The sequence below is a fragment of the Hemicordylus capensis genome, chromosome 5 (assembly GCF_027244095.1).
Source record: "Hemicordylus capensis ecotype Gifberg chromosome 5, rHemCap1.1.pri, whole genome shotgun sequence".
NCBI classification, from domain to species: domain Eukaryota; kingdom Metazoa; phylum Chordata; class Lepidosauria; order Squamata; family Cordylidae; genus Hemicordylus; species Hemicordylus capensis.
Window position 1 is genome coordinate 129,034,261 of NC_069661.1, and position 21,578 is coordinate 129,055,838.

The 21,578-nt window shown below is 45.1% G+C and overlaps 1 protein-coding gene across 1 annotated transcript in view; it reads left to right on the forward strand.

Moving 5' to 3' along the window:
• Nucleotides 1-19,704: 19,704 nt before the first annotated feature.
• CD9 (CD9 molecule) overlaps nucleotides 19,705-21,578 on the forward strand; it is a 33,572-nt gene continuing 31,698 nt past the window's right edge. The window contains exon 1 of the mRNA XM_053258657.1: nucleotides 19,705-20,018. Within this exon, the coding sequence (XP_053114632.1) occupies nucleotides 19,953-20,018 (66 nt within the window). The 5' untranslated portion in view covers nucleotides 19,705-19,952. The remainder of the gene's footprint in view (nucleotides 20,019-21,578) is intronic.

Consider the following 21,578-nt stretch of genomic DNA (forward strand, 5'->3'; position numbering starts at 1 on the left):
ACATACTGGTGGTAACTGTAGATGGACCTCTCCAGATGACCTCAACATGCGAATTCTAGCTTATCTTGATGTATTTTTGGGGTTTTAAAATGCTGGTTTTAAGCAAGTTTTTTCTGAAAACTCCGGAGCAAATAGGGAGAGGCACTGATGTACCATTAACATATATAAAGAAGAAGATCTAGCTCTTTAAAAATGCAAATAAAGCTGGCTTGCCTAGTTGCAGGAAGCAAACTCTTTAAGTTCTAGTTACAAAAGTAAAACCTCTGTGATTGCTCAAGTTGACTTTTTCAAACAATATTAGTCTGCTTGCTTAAGGTTTTCGCTGGTTAAAACACCACACATGAGTTGAAAAAAGAGGTCTGTTAGTGTATACAAATGCTTCCAGTTTAGGACGTGAGGTTTTGAAGGCAACATTGTGTTCCTACTGGGTGCAGAGCCAACCAAATGGTGGTTTGGGTCTGGCCCCACCCGGCAGCCCCTCTAGCAACATTACGTGTGTGTGATGTCATGCATCAGAGGGTGTGGCTTAGGCTCCGAGAGCACCAAGCGAGCTCTCCCTGTCATTTCAGGCTACGCTTGCTGCCTGAGGCAGTATGTATTTCCATTTCTCTCGCTCCAGCAAAGGGAGAGAGCCTGAGCCACGCCCCCCTGTGGACTTCAGCGGCCCTTTTCATTGGTGTCCCGGGTTCTTTGAACCTGTTTGCACAATGGTGGCTCTGCCCCTGGTTCCTACCCAAGGAGTGCACTCTCTCCCTCCCTCCCCATTGGCTAGAAGGAAAACATGGAAGCATGCAATGTGAACCTGCCCCAGAAGAAAACCCGAGAGCAGAGGGGAGGGGCTGCTTCCCTCATGCCACAAGTGTAATTCAAAGTCGCTTTGCTCAGCATTTACCCTGCGAGCTTTACATTGCTGTTCGTAAAAGCCCCTGAGAACACAGTTTGCATCCCACTGATGTAAACAGAAATCTGGTAGTGCTGCACAGAGATCTTGCATGGATGTAAAATTCCATTCCATGTGCAGAGCTCATAATTAACTTCCTTAAATAAAGACTTCTAAGAAAGGTGTTGCAGAAGACTTCAGACATAACTTCTAAAATTAGGGGCTAGATTAATTAGATCTGCTTCCAGTTCTTTTTACAAGATTTCTAGGGACGATAGCTATGTGGCCCCCCGTGAAGATGTTTGTGAGCTTCTCCTATCTGGAAGGCACTGAGCTCCTTGTTTACAATGCAGAAATTACTCTTGGGTGTGAGCAGAGGTATAACCACCTCTGTTTCTGAGCACTGAGAACATTAGCCTCATTAATGAGCTGTTAATTGGCAGACTGCTGGCCTTGCAAGCCCTAGTACACAGTGCAGGTTGGAGTTGCATTAAATGGCTTCCTTTCCTTTTGTATTGAAAGGCACTGTCAAGAGCTTCAGTCACGAGATTAAAATATGTTTGACAGCTATATTTGAGAGAGCAATATGTTCTCTATGAAACAACTAAAAGACGATGCTGTATGAAATTTCAGCAGTTCCACCATTTCTAGTAGAAACAATGAAGAAGCAGGCATCACCTGTTCACTGGCTGCTAGAGAGGAGGACAGGAAAAATTCATGCCGTTGCTCTTGGCTTAGCCCAGTGTTTTTGTTTTAACTTAATATTTTGTTGTATTTCTTTTGTTATTGCTATTAAACTATTTTACTAGGGTTGCAAGCCTCCTTGAATACTTCTGAGGAAAGGCAATATGGAAAATAGTGTACGGTTTTTAAACTTTTAATTAGGTTTGTATTATTATATTCCCATTTAATTTTTTTATTGTGCAACTGTTTTAGATTGTTTTAAATGTTTTGTAAACTGCCTTGAGATTGTTTTAATGAAAAGCGGTATAAAAATCTAACAATACATACATACATACAAAAAATGGCTACACTTTCCTATAGTTTTAGAGATTTCAAGAGATTTAGCACTTCCAATTCCATTACTGTAGTAACTGGAAAAACCAATCTTGGTCTGAATGTTCTGTTTTAAGCCAGTTCAAATCCCCGCTGGTATGTCCCAGACTATGGGAAACACCTATATAAAACAGCAGCAATATAAGAAGATGCTGAAAGGCATAATTTCATAGTGCATGGGAGGAGGCAATGGTAAGCCCCTCCTGTATTCTACCAAAGAAAACCACAGGGCTCTGTGGGCGCCAGGAGTCTAAATTGACTCAATCAGCACACTTTACTTTGCACCCTACTAAAAGATACTGAGGCTATTCTCACAATAAGGGGAAACTGGGCTAAGGGAGCCTAGCCTAGTTTTACCCCATTGTTCCACGGCGGCTAGCCCGCATTAAAAAACCCTCTGTTAACCTTGTTTCTTGGATTGTGTGTCAGCCATGGCTGCTTGCACACACTTGTTGTGGGCAGGGGGGAGAGGGGACCCCAGGAGGGCACCACACACTCACATGGTGCCTTCCAGGGGCCCTCTCCCCGATCCCCAGAGCTCCCCAGCGAGCCGCAGGAGTGCCTGACCGAAGCTACCACTCATCCAGACAGCCGATATGGCCGCCCAGCAACGAGCGACTACTCATGTGCGGGGAGAGTGCACTAAGCCCACTCTCCCCACATAACTCCATGAGGCTCTACACATTGATCATGTGTAGAGCCTCACTGTTTGCCAGCACACACAGAGGCTTTGGAATGTAAGTCAAGTCAAGTCAAGTTTTATTTACGGTCCTAGACCAAACAGTTTTGGAATGTAACCCTCCATCTTAACCTAGACATATCACAATGGGTCTTCTCATTTGAACTTAAGTCCTAAAGCCAATTTTGGACTGGCATCATCGCCTTAAAAAGGTGTTGAGATCTTGTTATCCATTGCTCATAGTGAAATAGCCTCTTTCCATGTGCAGTCATTGACCTGCAGCAAATGGACCCTTGGATCTAGCCTCCAACAGGAGAGACTACAATCCTTTGTTCTTCTCTGTCTGTTTCTTGAGTTTCTGGCTCCTTGCCACTCACCATAGCCACAAAGGACCGTTGGAGAACTTTGTTTACAATTGTGGAGATGCTTCTGTAAAAAGTTACTTTGTAAACCACAGTGTGGTTTTCAATATGGTGGCTGCCATGGAATACAAAGATGCTAGCCTTCCCTCAGAGAAAGCAAAGGAAGAAGAATTCTATCAAGTAGAAGTGGACTCAAAAAACAATATTTACAGTTAACCCCTTGATCACAGACCTACTTCACCTCCATAATATAAAGAACCCCATCATCTGTTCCTATGTACTGAAGCTGAGTCAGCCAGAACAAAGCAATCATGCATTCCCAAACATATCTGAAACAGGTGCAAACATATCTTTAGAGGGCTTAAATTTATGCATTTTTGAGATTCAGCATAAGAGATGGGAGGAATGGGTTAAAATATGGGAAGAGAAAGCACAAAATGGGGGAAAAGCTAAGAGAGACTTGGCTTGGTTGTTTGGGAGCAGGAATCTCTGCTTGGGCAGAATATCACCCCCACCCCCACACACTCCCTGCAATTTCTTGGGGGTGAATATGAGGGGAGGAGAGATTCTTTAGAGTTTGCTGGGAACCCTTTATTAATTATCATTATTATTTTACACAGTCAGACAGGTGTTATTGACTGGTTTGTTTTATCCAGACATCGAGTCCTTCCCAAGGACCTGGGATGCCAGAATTTTATTGTCAATGTTGTTGCTGTTCTTATAGATATCGTTGCAGAATATAGGCTGTTCCCAGTAAAGCTGCTTTTTGTAATTGGCTGATGGTGATTTCTGTGGCCCCTATGGTGTTGAGGTGCTCTTCGATCATTATTTCTTGTTTACACAGTCAGACAGGTGTTATTGACTGGTTTGTTTTATCCAGACGTCGAGTCCTTCCCAAGGACCTGGGATCGCTGAATTTTATCATCAGTGCTGATGGTTATTATAGATATCGTCGCAAAATATAGGCTGTTCCCAGTAAAGCTGCTTTTTGTAACTGGCTGATGGTGATTTCTGTGGCCCCTATGGTGTTGAGGTGCTCTTCAAGGTCTTTTGGAATTGCACCCAGGGCGCCAATTACCACTGGGATTATTTTGGTCTTCTTCTGCCACAGCCTTTCAATTTCAATTTGTAGATCTTTGTATTTGGTGATTTTTTCTATTTCTTTTTCTTCTATTCTGCTATCCCCTGGTATTGCTATGTCGATTATTTTAACTTGTTTTTCTTTCTTCTCAACTACAGTTATATCTGGTGTATTGTGTGGCAGATGCTTGTCTGTTTGTAGTCAGAAGTCCCATAATATTTTTACATCTTCATTTTCTTCAGCTTTTTCAATTTTATGGTCCCACCAAATTTTGGCTACAGGTAGCTTGTATTTTTTGCAGATGTTCCAGTGTATCATCCCTGCTACCTTGTCATGCCTTTGTTTGTAGTCAGTCTGTGCGATCTTTTTACAACAGCTGATTAGGTGGTCCACTGTTTCATCTGCTTCTTTACAAAGGCAGCACTTGCTGTTTGTTGTTGATTTTTCAACTTTTGCTCTTATTGCATTTGTTCTTAGTGCCTGTTTTTGCGTAGCCAGTATTAAACCCTCTGTTTCTTTCTTCAAGTTGCCATTCTTAAGCCATTGCCAGGTCTTGGTGATGTCTGATTTTCCACTTATATTGTGCAAATATTGACCATGCAGAGGCTTATTTTTCCATTTTTCTGCTCGGTTCTTGACTTGTTCTTTCTTGTAGGCCTGCTTTCTTTCATTGGTGTTGAATAGTTTTGCGTTATTGACCATTTGAAGTGCATCTTCTTCACTGTCCTTGATATATTCTTCAAGGCCTCTTTTCTCCTCCTCTACTGTTTGATGGACTTGCAGCATTCCTCTTCCACCTGAGCTGCGAGGGAGGTATAGCCTATCAACATCACTGTGGGGGTGCAGAGCATGATTGATGGTCATGATTTTCCTGGTCTTACAATCTAGCGTCTCTAGCTCTGCCTGGGCCCAGTCTATTATTCCTGCAGTGTATCTGATAACAGGTATAGCCCAGGTGTTTATGGCTTGTATGGTGTTCCCGCCATTGAGTTTGGACCTGAGGATTTTTCTAACTCTCCTGATGTATTCACTTCCCATTTTTCTTTTTACTTCAGTGTGTGCGATGTTATCAGCCTGGAGAATGCCCAAGTATTTGTAATGTTCTTTCTCTTCCAGGTTCTTGATCTTGCTTCCATTGGGCAGTTCTGTTCCTTCTGTTTTTCTTATTTTTCCTCTGTTCATTATTAATGCAGTACACTTGTCTAGTCCAAACTCCATTACTATATCGCTACTGAATATACGGACAGTGTTTAGCAGTGATTCGATTTCTGACTGGGACTTTCCATACAACTTCAGATCGTCCATGTACACCAGATGGTTGATTTTACTTGATGTTTTAGATGTTTGGTATCCGAGGCCTGTTTTGTTTAGTATTTGTGAAAGTGGGGTAATGGCGATTACAAACAACAGAGGGGATAGTGAGTCCCCTTGGAAAATGCCTCTTCTAATGCTAACCGGTCCAAGTGTCTCACCATTGATTGTTAACTGTGTACTCCACATGCTCATTGCTTTTTTAAATAAATATCTGAATGTTTTTGCTGACACCAGTTGTTTCTAAACATTTTAGTATCCATGTGTGAGGCAATGAATCGAAGGCTTTCTTGGAGTCAATCCATGCAACACTTAGATTTGTTTTTCTTCTCTTGCAGTTTTCTAAAATCATTTTGTCAATCAGCAGCTGGTCTTTTGTGGCTCTGGTGTTTGGGCAATTTCCTTCCTGTTCAACTGGAAGCTGTTTGTTAGTTAATAAGTGTTGCATGACTTCATCTGCTATTATTCCAGTTAATAATTTGAACATGGTTGGCAGGCAGGTGATCGGTCTATAATTACTTGGAACTGCACCTTTTGCTGGGTCTTTCATTATGAGATGAGTTTTCCCAGCTGTTAGCCATTGTTCAACATCACCGCCTTGCAAAATGTGATTGAACTGTTTGATAGTTGTATATGAAGGCTTGTTAGGTGTTTAAGCCAAAAGCCATGCAGTTCATCGTCGCCTGGTGCAGTCCAATTTTTAATTTTCTTTGCTCTTTCACTTTCACTCACTGAGACCTTGGGTTAGGGCGGTATAAAAATGTGCTAAATAAATAAATAAATAAATAAATATTAATTCTGGCGTTATTATTAGATCTTGCATTTGTTGGTTACACCCCCACCCCCACACACTCCCTGCAATTTCTTGGGGGTGAATATGAGGGGAGGGGAGAGTCTTTAGAGTTTGCTGGGAACCCTTTATTAATTATCATTGTTATTTTACACAGTCAGACAGGTGTTATTGACTGGTTTGTTTTATCCAGACATCGAGTCCTTCCCAAGGACCTGGGATGCCAGAATTTTATTGTCAATGGTTATAGATATCGTCACAGAATATAGGCTGTTCCCAGTAAAGCTGATTTTTGTAATTGACTGATGGTGATTTCTGTGGCCCCTATGGTGTTTAGGTGCTCTTCAATCATTATTATTAATTATTTATTATTATTATTATTATTATTATTATTATTTAAAGTAATAATTCTCATGAGGGTATTTCTTCAGCAGATGGTTCAGGTACTCGATTGCTTGGATTTCTTCTTCTTCTTCTTCTTCTTCTTCTTCTTCTTCTTCTTCTTCTTCTTCTTCAGATCACTCCACAAGTGGCTGATAGATTCTACTTTATTTTATAACACCGTTTATGAATACACATTTTTCAAGAGCAGAGAAACAAAGCACAAAGTCCCTCATTGTCCAGAGACAGGCACAGCGGTCTGTATAAGACATGGGTCTGAGCAAGTGTGATAACAATACAGGAGCCCTCTCGGGAACTGATCCTCTGTCTGAGCAGACATGAAGGAAACTAGCAGGTCTCCTTTACCTTGAAGAGTTGTATAGAGAAAGAGATTTTGGCACGTAGTTTCTTATGAAGGGTAAAAATGCTTTTACCTGCTGAATGAAACTCCTTCTGCTACCTTTCTTTGGCAGCTGGTCATCTTGAATAAGAATCTCGGTGCAACTGGGCTATTTTATTTTTAAGACAACTCTGCTATTAAGCATTCAACTCCTTTGTCTTACAGAAATATGTCCTGCAGCTAAGCCCTTGCAAATGCTGGCAAGTCTGAGCTTTTACAGCTTGGATTGTCAGCTTTTGTTTTCTTTCTTGTGTTCACAATAACATTGCTCCCAAAGGGTGTGGTAGGTTGGCATTCTGCCTTCCCACCACACTTAACAAAGATCGCTCACTAGTGTCAATTGCTTGGGCAGGGGTGGGTTGAAAAGCTGGCAAGACTGGTTTACAGCCTCCAATGGAAAACTAATATGGAGATCTATAGCACAATATCCCACCCTTGGGGGGGTAGCTAGGGGAGAGGGGGCCCGTGTTTTGCCCCTCTCCCCAGTGGCCCTTCGGAGTGAGGGAGATAATGAAGAAATAGGGAGGGGTGGATCGGGGGGGGGCCCTCAGGAGCTGGGGGGGGGGGGCTGGGTTCTTTGAATCCATCCACTCAATTATAGATACACCCCTGCCACCCTTACTGGCTTCTCAAGGGCAGGCCCACTTGAGAAGCAAGTCACAAGGGGACTGGTGTGCAGATAAGTGAAGCAATTTCCCCATAATCACCCTCTTCTTAAAACAAACAAACAAAACAAAGGACTGACCAACCATGGAACCAGAACCTGTATGCCAAACACTATACTAGTATTATATAGTTCTGAAGTAGTAATAGCCCAGGATGTCAAAAACAAGGGGGAAATGAGAAAACATTTTGTTTCTACCTGCCTGCTTTTGATATCATGGAGGATATCAGAGATAATTCTTATACAATTAATTGCTGGATAAGCAGTATAGGCTCATTATTAGTAGTATTTATATCATGGGTTGGATTACTACAGTCTGCATGGCATTATGCGTAGCAAGCATTCTTCTTAGCCCTCATATTATCATCTCCCTCTTATATTGGTTTATTCAAACATCTGAACACCATTTTCTCTCTATAAATGTATGTCAGCTGAGGTAAATTTATTTTATTTTATTTATTTATTTATTTTGAAATTTATATCCCGCTCTCTCTCCAAGGAAGAAGATAACCTAATGGTTATTTGTATACTCACAAGAACCCTGTGAGGTAGGTTAAGCTGAGAGTTAAGTGACTGGCCCAGGGTCACCCAGTAAATTCCATGGCTGAATGGGGATTTGAACCCAGGTCTCCTCAGTCCTAGTTCAGTGCCACACTACACTAGCCTTATGAATCCAGGCTCATACTAGACAATCACTGAATCATACTAATCTGAGGACAAAATTAAATGTTACATGTAGATGTGTGGAGCATCACCCCCACATCATTCTTTATGAACCAGAAAAACTGCTTTCAGATGGACAATTGGGATCCTACCTCTGTGTGTGTGTGTCTGGGGTAACCTAACCCTTTCTCCATGTACTTTGGCTTATTTGACTCCAGTCCCATAGTAATGTTACCACGACCTAATGCATTTCTGTGCTATTTGTACAAAAATAGTTCTTTTCAGACAGGCTTGTGCAAGAGAACGTCCTGGTGGATTGTGCCCCTTAGCTGATGAATCTAATGATTTAAAGTTTGAGCCCTAGCTGTACCTCATATGTAATCTAAAATGAAAGAAACATGTGGAGAAAAAAGTAGCTAGGGGTTGGTTCAGATGAACAACATCCACTACACATGAGGAAGATGGGGTTGCACTCTGAGCATGCCCACCCCTGATGTCATTAAAGGACATTCCCAACATGATCTCTTTAAGTCCTTTAATCGCATGAGACAGGTGATCATCCGAATTGCTCTTCTACACTAAGGGAGCAATTTTCCTGAAATTTCCAGATTTTAGACTTGTCTCCAGACACCTGTTTTGTCCATTAGCTGACCCAGATTCCCAGCTTTCATTTTTTTTAAAAAAAAAAGCTAAGCTCTAGTCCTTGTAGAATTGGAGTTAAGGAGCAAGGCCTGAGGCCACCAAGAATTCTCCCTGCCCCCTGCTCTTTTCCAGCCTATACTAATATTCTAAATCAAAATGAGTCATTTTGGTGTTATATTGTATGTACTTACGTCAGGATGTAAATGGTGACCATGACAAGGCTCAAGCATGAAAGACTAGTGCTAGTTTTGTAGGGTTAATTGTAGAATTTAGTGGTGCACTAAATTATTAGGGACGTGCACAGAACCGGCAGGGGGAGGTTTGAAGGCGGGGGCAAACCTTTAAGGATGGAGGAGCGTGCCCTTACCCCTCCTGCCATGTTTCCCCCACCGCTCCATTTTAAGTGTCCATCGAGGTGGCAGCATACCTTCCTGCTGCCCTGGTGTCCCCCTCAGCTGGAAGTACCTGGTGCGCATGCACACACTGTGCTCGCTCACGCACATGTCGGGCACGTGCATATTGGGCGTGAGCGAGCCCAGCGTGCACACACACGCCAGGTACTTCCGGGTACTTCCAACCGAGGAGGACATCAGGGCAGCAGAGAGGTATGCTGCCGTCCCAAAGAACACTTTTAAAAATGGAGTGCCAGTGGGGGGGAATGTGGCGGAAGGGGTAAGGGCACTCTCTTCCACCCTTAAAGGTATGCCCCCCTAACTTCAAACTGGCTGAACTGCCGGTTGTTCGAACCAGTTCGGAGGCCCATAAAGGGACTCTGAACCGGTTCTGTGCACATCCCTACTCAGCACTGCTCCACACAGCATGGACTTTGATTTTGTATCTGGTATCTTCACCTTCACCAATAAATAGCCTGGTTAAATTAGCATATTTAAACCAATAAATAGCATATTTATTCACCAATAAATAGCATATTCAGGTATTGGAAAGTGGAGTGGGGTGGTAGTCTGCAGCTGGTGAGGAATCCATGACAGCACTACACACAGCTAATTACACAAGGTTAAGAACTGAACTTGTATATTAGAAAGTGTTGGAATATAAAGTCTGGGTTTTTAATGCTCAGATAAATAGGTAAAGAGATCCTCCCCAACTATTGTTGGTAGATATCCAGAACAAATACAAGTCAGCTGGACAGTGCATCAGTTAATTTTTGCCTAATTTGCATTACATGCAAATTATTGGCAAGCTAATTTGCATAACATACAAGTTAGGGTGCCCAGATTTGGAGAGCTTGAATATGGCAACCCTACTCTACACAAACTGCAAAACAGCATGTGTAGAGGAGCAGGTTGGATTATCAGCCCTCTCGTTATTAAAGGATTTTATTGGGCCCCACCCATCCCCGTCTGTCTCAGTATTCATCTGAACTGGCCCTGGATGATAATAGGAAATGGAGAAGCAGCAGGTGGGGAAGGGATATACACAGCCCCTTCCACCACCTCTCCACTCAAATATCCCCCTCCCAAAGCTAATCTGATTGTGTGTGTGTGTGTGTGTGTGTGTGTGTGTGTGTATAAACCCAGTTTTTGTGCATAACGTAATCATTAGCCCCTTAGTGATATACACAGAATGGTAGGGCAACCCATAAGGCTCCTTCTGGCCCTTCTTGAATGGAGAAATGCTATCAAGCTGGTCTAACTAGCCTGGTGCTGCACAAGCCCTCCACTAAGAGCAGCTGTCTATTCTAGTCATAAGACTGGTCAAAAAGGTCCCAAGACTGGTGGCAACATCTTTCCGTTCACTCCATTTCTCAAGAGATTACACTAATAATCTGTAGTAAGTGGTGATGAAAGCGGTTGATTGGCAGTCGCATCAACAGTGACACTCCAGAAGAATGTGTCAGAGGCCCCTTAAGGAAGCTTGAATTGCTATTTTAATGAATGTTTGCACCGTTAGTTTTTAAAGTGGTGCTGGATGATTTGGGAAGAGACTGTTCCAAGTCTCTCTCTTCAAAAGAGGATGCCCGAGGTCTAATGTTAATAATTTCTTCACCCCTCATACTTTGAAAAACCATCTCCCACTTTGTTCTGATCTGAAAGAAATCACCCACAACAACCATCACACTCAATTTGGTGTTTTTTTCAAATCATTCAAACTCACACAGACAGAGAAGATAACTGCTGATTATTATTATATTGTGGTGTAGAATCCTATAGCCCAAATAGTATTATGCAGATCAAGCATTCTTAATAGTCTCAACTTATCTTCTTAGAGGCTGTTTGGTGAAGATAGTCATTATGTCAATTCATTCCACAGTATATTCTCCCTGTGCCTTCACTGCAGGCAGTGCGCTCAATAAAGAGCAAGCCACCAAGCTCAGCTTGGCGCCCCCTTCAAGTACACAACCTGGGCTGTCTTACCCCATTACAGTCCAGTCTCAGGTGAAGAGTCAGGGGAAGTGGAACTGACTGAGAGGTCATGGGGATGGATGCTTGGCCTAAAGAGCAGACTGGACCACAACCTAGGATCTTTCACCTAAGATAGAGAAGTAAAGAGAGAGCCAGTATGGTGTAGTGGTTAGAGTGCTGGACTATTATTATTATTATTATTATTTTACATTTATATCCCGCTCTTCCTCCAAGGAGCCCAGAGCAGTGTACTACATACTTGAGTTTCTCTTTCACAACAACCCTGTGAAGTAGGTTAGGCTGAGAGAGAAGTGACTGGCCCAGAGTCACCCAGCTAGTTTTATGGCTGAATGGGGATTTGAACTCGGGTCTCCCCGGTCCTAGCCCAGCACTCTAACCACTACACCACGCTGGCTGACCAAGAAGACCCGAGTTCAAATCCCCATTCAGCCATGAAACTAGCTGGGCGACTCTGGGCCAGTCACTTCTCTCTCAGCCTAACCTACTTCACAGGGTTGTTGTGAAAGAGAAACTCAAGTATGTAGTACATCGCTCTGGGCTCCTTGGAGGAAGAGCGGGTTATAAATGTAAAAAAGAAAAAATAATAATAATATATAATAAAGCACAAGTAGTATACTCTTTTACTCATGGGAATAGCTACAGTAGTACCTGATACCTGGCAGTACACATGCACTACCAAGCTCAGCCTTTTAGTTACTGTACACTATTAGTGTTAGTGGATGCACTGCAGTCCCTCCTGCTGCCTCCGGTTGACCTACACAATGTCACTTGCAAAAAACCAAGTACAGAGGCAGACATTTTGTTTTTCTTTCTTTCATGCGATGATCTGCACTAGTTTGCCAAAGGCAATATATCTTTAACTTTCTTTCAGTCCTTTTATTTGGGGATGTAAGCAGGAGACCCAGATCCCCCAGAGCCTTGTCCATCAGTGGAGTTGATTCAGGGGTGGAGTTAGTGGTGTTCCAGGGCATCCAAGGAACACAGGCCCCCAGGAGCACCGGGGCCCCTGGGAAGCACCATTGCTAGCCCCCCCATCCACTAGCCCCTCATCTACCGCACACCCCAGGGGTGCCGTGCCCCTGCCGCCCACCACCACATTCTGCTGTGCTCCTGCTGCCTCCTGCCCATGTATGTCATTATGCTTGATCAAAACAATTTATGTCCTTTTCTAATTCTGACTGTGCTACAAACTCACTCACACTTTCAATATGCTATCATGCATTTCAATTCAAAGAATATATATTTCAGAGTAACATCACACCAACATATTGTTCAAAGCATTTGCTTCCGCAGATTTCATTCTCATCAGAAATGTCCTTGTCATAGTAATACATATATTCCTGTCCCTCAATTTAGTGCTTGAAATGAGTTTTCTATAGTAGAAATAATTTTCTACTGGTTATTGCTCCAGGACTTGCTCTAGGTGAACAGCCCAGCTTGCCCACCTCTAAGGCTCGTCCTGCTTATACATCACACCAGTCCAGCTTCAGGGGCAGACATGCAAGAAAGCCTCTCTAAATGATCTCCTGGAGTGGCCAGATTCATGCAAGAGGAGATGGTCACCACACTCTTCGGCATTTTGGCACTGAGCTGTTTAGGGCTTTAAAGGACATAATAATCAGCACCTTGGATTGTGCCCAGAAATATACTGGTAACCATTGAAGCTGATATAGTAGAACTATGATGTGATCTGCATGTCTAGGCTGTTCCAAGTCTCTTGTGGTCACATTTTCATTAGTACCCGCTGAAGCTTCCAGTGGGTCTTCATTGACAGCCCCATGCAGAGCACATTGCTGTAGTCCACATGATGTGGACTTCCAACCAGAAGTGCCTTTTTAAATTAAAAACAACATGGGGGGGGCAATCCTGATTGGGACTGTGTGCCACATGGGGACAGAGAAGTGAACTCTTTCCCCTTATGCTGTTTGCTGCCAAAAATCACCCCTCAACACTGCTCTGAAAGCAAGAGGCAAATAGCCACTTTGGGACAGTTTTCAATGGAAATATAGCACAGGAAGCAACCGTCCCCACCCCCAGGATCAGCTCACTCCCCTGAGCTAAGTTGTTGTTCTAAAAAAGAAAGAGGGTCTAGTTGGAAGCATGCCTTTTAACCATGCATTCCTGCGAGCGACTAGTTTGACCCTCAGCAACTAGCTGTTTGTTGCATCTTGGAAAACTTTCCTTTAAAAAAAAAAAAAAAAGGAAATTTGCTTTGCTAACAAAAATGCCCTCAGTCTATAAATACTGCTGGCTATCAAAGCTTCTTGTCCTGCTGCCCTACTCTGGAATAATACTGTGAAAAGTTTAAAAAAAAATGGACAGTGTGGGAGGAAAGCCACACAGAACCTTTATGGCAATTACATGACAAACTGCATCTGACCTCACACTGGAGAGGAAACTAGAAAGATGGTAATGGAAAGAGGAAGGAGCCTTACATGAAAGCCAGCCTGCTACCTGGTGGTGCAGCATGAGCAGGTAAACAATTGAGCTAATGGGAATTGGGACTTCTCTGAGTAGCTTTTGATTGCCACCAAAAAAAGTTAATTTAATTTTTTATGCCCATGGCAGACACTCAAACCAGAGAGGGGAAATTTTAAAGTTAAGTCCCCAACTTCCCAAGTTGGAAGTCCCCAACTTACAAAGAGGTTGCGATTCAAAAGTTTGTTTGTAAATCAGATGTTCATAACTCAGAACGCAGATAGTTCCTAAAAGTGATGACTTGTTTGTATGTGCAGGTTGCCATTTGTAAGTTGGGGACTTCCTTAATGTAACATGTTATGGAGCTTTGTTTGAATATACAGAGGTTTGAAAATTGGACATTTGTAACTTGGGGAGTGCCTGTAATGATGCAGAGCTAGCTATCTTATTCCTCCTGTGGAAAACATATCACTGCCATCTCCATCTCAAAATTTTTGAGAGCTTAAAATGGTTAGCAATATACTGAATTCTTAAGCATTGGGCTTGAGATTTCAAGGACACATCTCCATTAGAGACTTGCAGACTGATCCTATGTATGCTTAGTCCCACGGGAATCAATGGAGCTTACTCTCAAGTAGATATGCATGGGATTACATCCTTAAGCTATTTCTTACCACTTATCAGGGATGCCTGGGAAATGTAGTTCTGAGAGACCCTCCCCTTCCTCCTCCACCCTCCCTTCCCTCCTCCCATATCCCTGCTGGTGTCCAGGAGGACCACCTTCATATTCTCTCCTCGAGAGAGGGAGATTCCACCACATCTACAGGGGTGTAGCTAGGGGAGAGGGGGCCTGTGTTCACCCCTCTCTCCAGTGGCCCCGAGGAGTGAGGGAGATAATGAAGAAGATAGGGATGGGTGGAACTGGGGGGGCGCTCAGGAGCTTGGGGGCCCGGGTTCTTTGAACCCATCTGCTGAATCATAGCTACACCCCATCTCTAGAGCTAGATCCAAACTACCTAACTCCTTGGCCTCCAGTGACATGCACAGAAATTGCTAACATAACCAAGCATCTCAAACCAGGCAAAGGCCCCCAGTTCCAACTTTATCTCATCTGGAGCCATTAAAAATAACCTTGAGTGGTGGACCCCTGTCTTGGCCTCTCCTTTATTGATTGCTCCACCACACTGCCTAATGATTGGGGCCTAGCTATAATTATCCCTATCCGTAAGAAAGGCAAAAGGGATTCGCCAGCAAATTATCATCCCATTAGTCTCCTGAATGTTATAAGCAAGTTGTACGCGATACCTCTGCTCAACACATTCCAGGATTGGCTTATACATGAGCAGATATTGGCTGAGGAGCAAGCAGTTTTCTGGGCCAGCCACTCCACAATAGACCAGGCCTTAATTTTGCAACATCTGGTCGAAAAGTACACATGTACACCTAATACTGCCCTATATGCTGCTTTTACCGATCTTAAATTTGCCTTTGATCTAATTTCTAGGTACAAACGGTGAGACAAGCTTTTAAATTCCTTGTTGGACTGTCAACTTCTCCTTTTAATTTACAAATTGCATGAAAACTCTCAACTGAAGGTCCACTGCAGTGCTGCTGGACATTATACAAAAGAAATTCCATCACACAGAGGGGTTAGACCAGGTTGCATCTTGGCTCTATCATTGTTTAATTTTTATGTTAACTCCACATTCTCTTACATGAATAATTTGGCCTTTCACTCACCCAACCTGGCTAATAGACATCTTAATATGTTACTTTATGAGGGTGATACAGTCATCTTATCACAGACCCCAGTGAGCCTCCAAAGTACTGGGGTCTGTGATAAAATACTGCGGTAAAATACTGCTCCCTGGCAGTATTTTACCAAGATCAAGCACTTAAGATCAACTATGCCAAAACAGAAGCAAAGCACCTGAGATTTTGGAATTGGTTACTGGATGGCTACACAAGCCAAAACCTTTAAATATTTGGGCATTGCTTTTCATGCCTCTGGAGACAGTCCACTCCAGCGGGGCCACTGGAGACAGTCCACAAATAAGTGCAGTGTGCACCTTCAGTTTGTAATTCAAAATGTCCCAAAATCTGCACCAGCCATCCAATCCTTTTTCCACTCCAGAGGCGTGCATTTTATTCCCACAGCAATAAAATTACTCTTGGCAAAACCCGACTCCCAACTTCTTTATGGAGCCCAGCTTGGTCCCTTCTCTAGAGGCAGCACAGATGAAATTCCTGATAAACCTTTTCCAAGTTCCTAGATGCATCCCCAATGCAGTTCTCCATCTAGAAGCAGTCATCCCTGTGGTTGAATGCAGGGCTTGGCTGAGTGTCTTAGACTGTTGGTTCAGATTAATTTATCATCCTCCTGGCTTGCCCCACCTAATATTCACAGACAATTTTGACTCAAGCTAGAAAAGCCCTGCTAACTTGGCAAAGAGGCATCTTTTAACGTGGTGATTCTCTTTATTTAGCAGGGGGAGAATAACTGGCCCTTTCCACGCCCAGCACAGTACCTCCAGTGACTGTTGCTGGTGTCTATCTTGTGTTTCATTAGATTGTGAGCCCTTTGGGGACAGGGATCCATATTTATTTGTCCCTACACCTATAGCATGTTTCATTCAAATCGGTAAGGCAGTTGAGTCTCAAATGTTCACGTCTGCCATCGTAAATTGGGGTAGGTGACATTATTACAAACTACACCGTTGAGGTGTCCGCGTGTGTCATTCACTACAACTCTAGCAAATTTGGTTCAGATCAGTTAGGCGGTCCACAAATAAGCCCATCACTTGCACTTCAAACATTTACATGTCTGCCATCTTGAACTGAGGTGGATGACATCATCACAAAAAATGCCATTGAGGTGTCCCTATGTGTCCCTACAGCAGGGGCATAGCTAGCCCGCCGGTGGCCCGTCTGTGGCCGCAGCGGGCTCCCCGATAGCCCCGCCCCCTGCATCTGACGTCAGACTCAGGGGATAGCCATGCCCCCGCGTCTGACATCAGATGTGGGGGGCGTGGTCTAGCTCCCGAACGACGCCTTGAGGCTCCGTTCGGGATCAGATTGCTGCAGCAGCTTAACTGCTGAAGGGGCCGCGCAGCCCCTTTGGCAGTTAGACGAAGGCTAGTTTGCAGCGCAGCCCAGGAGCGGCTCTTCCCGGCAGGGAAGAGCCGCTTCTGGGCTGCGTTGCGAATGCAGCACCAGTCTTAGCTCCTGAAGGGGTCACGCGGCCCCTTCAGGAGCTAGTTAGGCTGGCGTTGCATTCACAGCGCTAGCCAGGAGCGACTCTTCCCTTTCTTTGCAGGGAAGAGCCACTCCTGGCTGGTGCTGCAAATGCAGTGTCAGCCTTTGTTTAGCTCCCGAAGGGGCTGTGCGGCCCCCGCTCGGGAGCTAAACTACCGCCCCCGCGTCTGATGTTATATGCGGGGGGCATGTCAGAGCCACGAATGGTGGCTCCTGATTGGGCACGGCTTGGGTTCTTTGAACCCGTTCTAGTCATGTGCACGGACCGGTTCGGAGGCCATTCTAAAGGCCTCCAGACCGGTCCGGGCACGGGGTGGTTTTGGTTCGGGTGGGGGGTTCCACACAAAACAGGGGGGGCTTTACTCACCCCTTCCATTAAAGTGCCGTATTTTTTCTAGTAATCCGGCGGCAGGGTGCCGCCCGCTTCAATCTCTTCTCGGTGGTCCTCTTATCCATAATCGGGGCGGCAGGGTCGCTCCCAGTCCCTGCCGCCCCTTCAAGCTGTCCCCCTCGGCTGGCGGCCGCCCCCTGAAGCTTCCCAGAGTTCCCCCGCCGCCCCCTTCTTTCAAAATCTGCCCCCATTATAAAGAGGACGGCAGGAGAACTCCCTGCCGTCCCCTTCCCCCTTGCCGGCTAGGCTGCAAATGGCTTCTAGGAAGCCTTTCGCGCGCCTGCGCGAAAGGCTTCCTAGAAGCCATTTGCAGCCTAGCCGGCAAGGCAAGCGGACGGCAGGGAGTTCTCCCGCCGCCCGCTCGATAAAGTAAAGTAAGCGCTTACTTTACTTTATCGAGCGGGCGGCGGGAGAACTCCCTGCCGTCCGCTTGCCTTGCCGGCTAGGCTGCAAATGGCTTCTAGGAAGCCTTTCGCGCAGGCGCGCGAAAGGCTTCCTAGAAGCCATTTGCAGCCTAGCCGGCAAGGGGGAAGGGGACGGCAGGGAGTTCTCCTGCCGTCCTCTTTATAATGGGGGCAGATTTTGAAAGAAGGGGGCGGCGGGGGAACTCTGGGAAGCTTCAGGGGGCGGCCGCCAGCCGAGGGGGACAGCTTGAAGGGGCGGCAGGGACTGGGAGCGACCCTGCCGCCCCGATTATGGATAAGAGGACCACCGAGAAGAGATTGAAGCGGGCGGCACCCTGCCGCCGGATTACTAGAAAAAATACGGCACTTTAATGGAAGGGGTGAGTAAAGCCCCCCCTGTTTTGTGTGGAACCCCCCACCCCAGTGCCGGACCGCAGCTCCGCGGTTCCGTGCACACCCCTAACCCGTTCGCCCAATGATAGCTCTGCCCCTGCCCTCCAGCTGTAGCAAATTTGGTTCAAATTGGTTTGGTGATTCACAAGTTAGCCCACTTGCTCCTCAAACATTTACATGTCCGCCATCTTGAAGGGTGGATGACACCATCACAAAACATGCCATTGAGCTATCCCAGGAACACTTCAACTGTACCAAATTTGGTTTGGTACCAACTACAACTGGTTTGGTACCCTACTACTGCTGCACCAAATGTGGTTTAAATTGATTGGACAGTCCAAAAGTTAGCCCACTTGCACCTTCATGAGAGTCAGTGTGGTGCGGTGGTTAGAGTGTTGGACTAGGACCAGGGAGATCCAAGTTCAAATCCCCATTCAGCCATGAAACTCACTGGATGACTCTAGGCCAGTCATGTATCTCTCAGCCTAACCTACCTCACATAGTTGTGTGAGGACAAACATAACCATGTACCTGGGTTCCTTGGAGGAAAAACAGAATATAAATGTAAAAAATAAAATAAATAAATATATCTGCCATCTTGAATCAGGGTGGATGACGTCATCACAAACTATGCCATTGAGGCATCGCTACAGCTGAAGCAAATTTGGTTCATATCGGTTAGGTGATTCACAAGTTAGTCCACTTGCACCTAAAAAGTTTACACATCTACCATCTTGAATTGGGGTGGATGACATCTTCACAAACGATGCTATTCAGGTCTCCCTATAACTATTTGATTTGTTTCATATTGGTCCAGGCATTGCAAAGTTGAGCAGCAGTGATGGTGACACAGGGAATGCGGGGTGATCTCATAAGCCGGCCGACTGGAAAATAGGCTAAAAAAATAGCAGGAGAACAAAGGTAGACGGGACTTAAAGTAACAAGCAGACAAGAGGCAGCCGGCCTTGTTGCTTTTGCTTCTCTTGTGCGTAAACTCCTTACGGCAGAAACCTGTCTTTCTCTTGTTACTCTGTGCAGTGCACACTAATGGTACCTAATAATACTACACTGTAATTTGGCGACAAGTAATAACCTTAAAGAGGAATCTGCAAGCTTTCGAGTACAACAGACTTTGTGGGTTCAACAAAGAATCCTATGGCACTATAAAAAATAAATAAACAATTTATTATAGTACAAGCTTTCATAGACTGCAGCCGACTTAATTAGGCAGGCAAGCAAGAAAAACTAGCCAGGGCTCCACTGCCGGAAAAGTAGGAAGGCAGGAAGGCGTCTGAACACGATTCTGTTCACAGACCCTTACTCCCAAGTAAGTCCCACTGAACACTGAGGTTTATTTCGAGCTAAGCCCACGTAACGTGGGACTGCAAAAGAAAAGTTGCAGGAGACTCAGAGCTGTAAATAACGCGGCTGCGGAAGAAGAGAGAAGCGAGGCGTCGCCAAAGCAGAGAAAGGACTGCAACAGAAGAAGCGGCTAGGAGGAGTAGGCGCGAGCGAGGGCGGGCGAAAGGGAGAGGCTAGCAGGTCGGGGTGGGGTTTGAGGGCAGGGAGGCGAGGGAGCAACAAGAGGCAGGGATTGGGCAGGGCCGAGGGAGGAAAGCCCGCAAAGAGCGGAGGCAGAGTGAGGAGTCTGCGTCAGAGAGAGCCAGAATAAGGAGTGGCACTTTGGGAGCAACTTCTGTTGATTGCGGAGCGAAGAAACTTGCCAAGGCAGAGAAGCCGCCAAGCCCTCGTCGCGCCTCCGTACGCTGCCTGAAACTTCTCCTCTCGGTTTGCAAAGATGCCCGTCAAGGGAGGCACCAAGTGTATCAAATACCTGTTATTCGGCTTCAACTTCGTTTTCTGGGTAAGTAAGTCTCTACTCCGTCCCGTGGGGAGAGTCTCGACTCAGTCGTCCATTGTATAGCGAAGGACTGAGGAAGAGGTGATGAGACTTCTTTCGCTGACCAGATGAAAAGTCCCCTTGCCAATCTGGAATGCCCTTCAACCAGCACTTGCTTTGAAGTAGGGTTTAGGCCCCGAACCTGACCCACCGCCCCCCCACACACACTTTAAATCCTGATCCCTGTGGAGCAGGGTTGAAGAGTGTCCCCTGGACATGTGCAGAACGCTTTGCTTGCGCTGCCCATTACTAATACACCTGGGCTTAGGGTCTGCCAGACCAAATAGTATGATATCTAGCTAAGCTTCAGCTCAGGATACCTAGGAGTGCCCAGGGTGGTGTGGCTTCATTCTTTTCCTGCCCAACCGAAGTTTCAGTCCATTTGCGTTCTTTCCTCATCCCTCCCTGGGAACTTGCTAAGCTTCCACCAGTTCCTGAGGTAGATGTAAGAACATTTAATGAGCAAACTGAATTCGTGCTCCTGTTATCTAAGGACCAGGGCTTGATGTCCTCTTGCCTAGCCATTCTAGCTGGGAAACTTGCCTCTAGAACCTCAGCCCTTGAATCAGGGGCGTAACTACCATTAGGCAAGGGGAGGCAGTCGTTTTGGGGCCCCACTGCCTCGAGGGGCCCCCCAGAGACACATCACATAACTCCCCACCTGCCCATGTTGCACCCCCTATGAATTATGTTGAGTCTCTTGGAGATCGGCAGGAGCAGAGAGTAAAAAACTAGATTCAATGTGAACTAGATTTTCACCATATTCATAATGGGGATGTGAGTGTGAGTGCACTATATATTGTGAAGTGTGTTTTTGTGTGTGTGTGTGTGTGTGTGTGTGTATCAGCGAGGGGCCCATTTTAAAATCTTGTCTCTGGGCCCCCTCCAACCTTGCTGCACCCCTGCCTCGAATGTTTTGTCAGGCGCCCCTAAGCTGAGCTGAGCATATTTTGCAGAGTAGCCACAGCCCATCCATAAGCAGGCCGAATGTTTTCCAGAGTACAGGGTGTGGTTCTAAGTGGGTTTCAGCCCTGGCACCTTCCTCTTCAAAAACGAACCACTAGGAGTCATTTTATGCTCATGTTTTCAGTGTCATTTATTGCAAAAAAAAAAAAAAAGTATATTGAAATCCAGGAAGTGATTTCTGGATACATTGGAGATGTTACAAGAGTTCTGGATAGGTTTCCAAGTTGCAGCATTCTGTTTGAAAACAAGATAGCACTTCCTTGGGGAGGGTGTCATTAGTAATGACTCATTACCTGCTTTCCATTCTGGTTACTCAGTCCTGTGTTTAACTCTTCTTTTTACCACCACCTCTCACATTGACTTTGCCTGTAGTCTGTCTGGAGAATGAGAATCTCTTTTTAAGAACACAGTTCAGACATTCGGGATATAATGTATCACAGTCTTCTTTGAAACTGTACCATCTTAGAATATATATTGGGAATTGCTCATTTTGAAATTGCCTTTTGTGAAAAATGTACCTCATGTCACAACTTATTTACTAAAATGAGGCCCTTATTT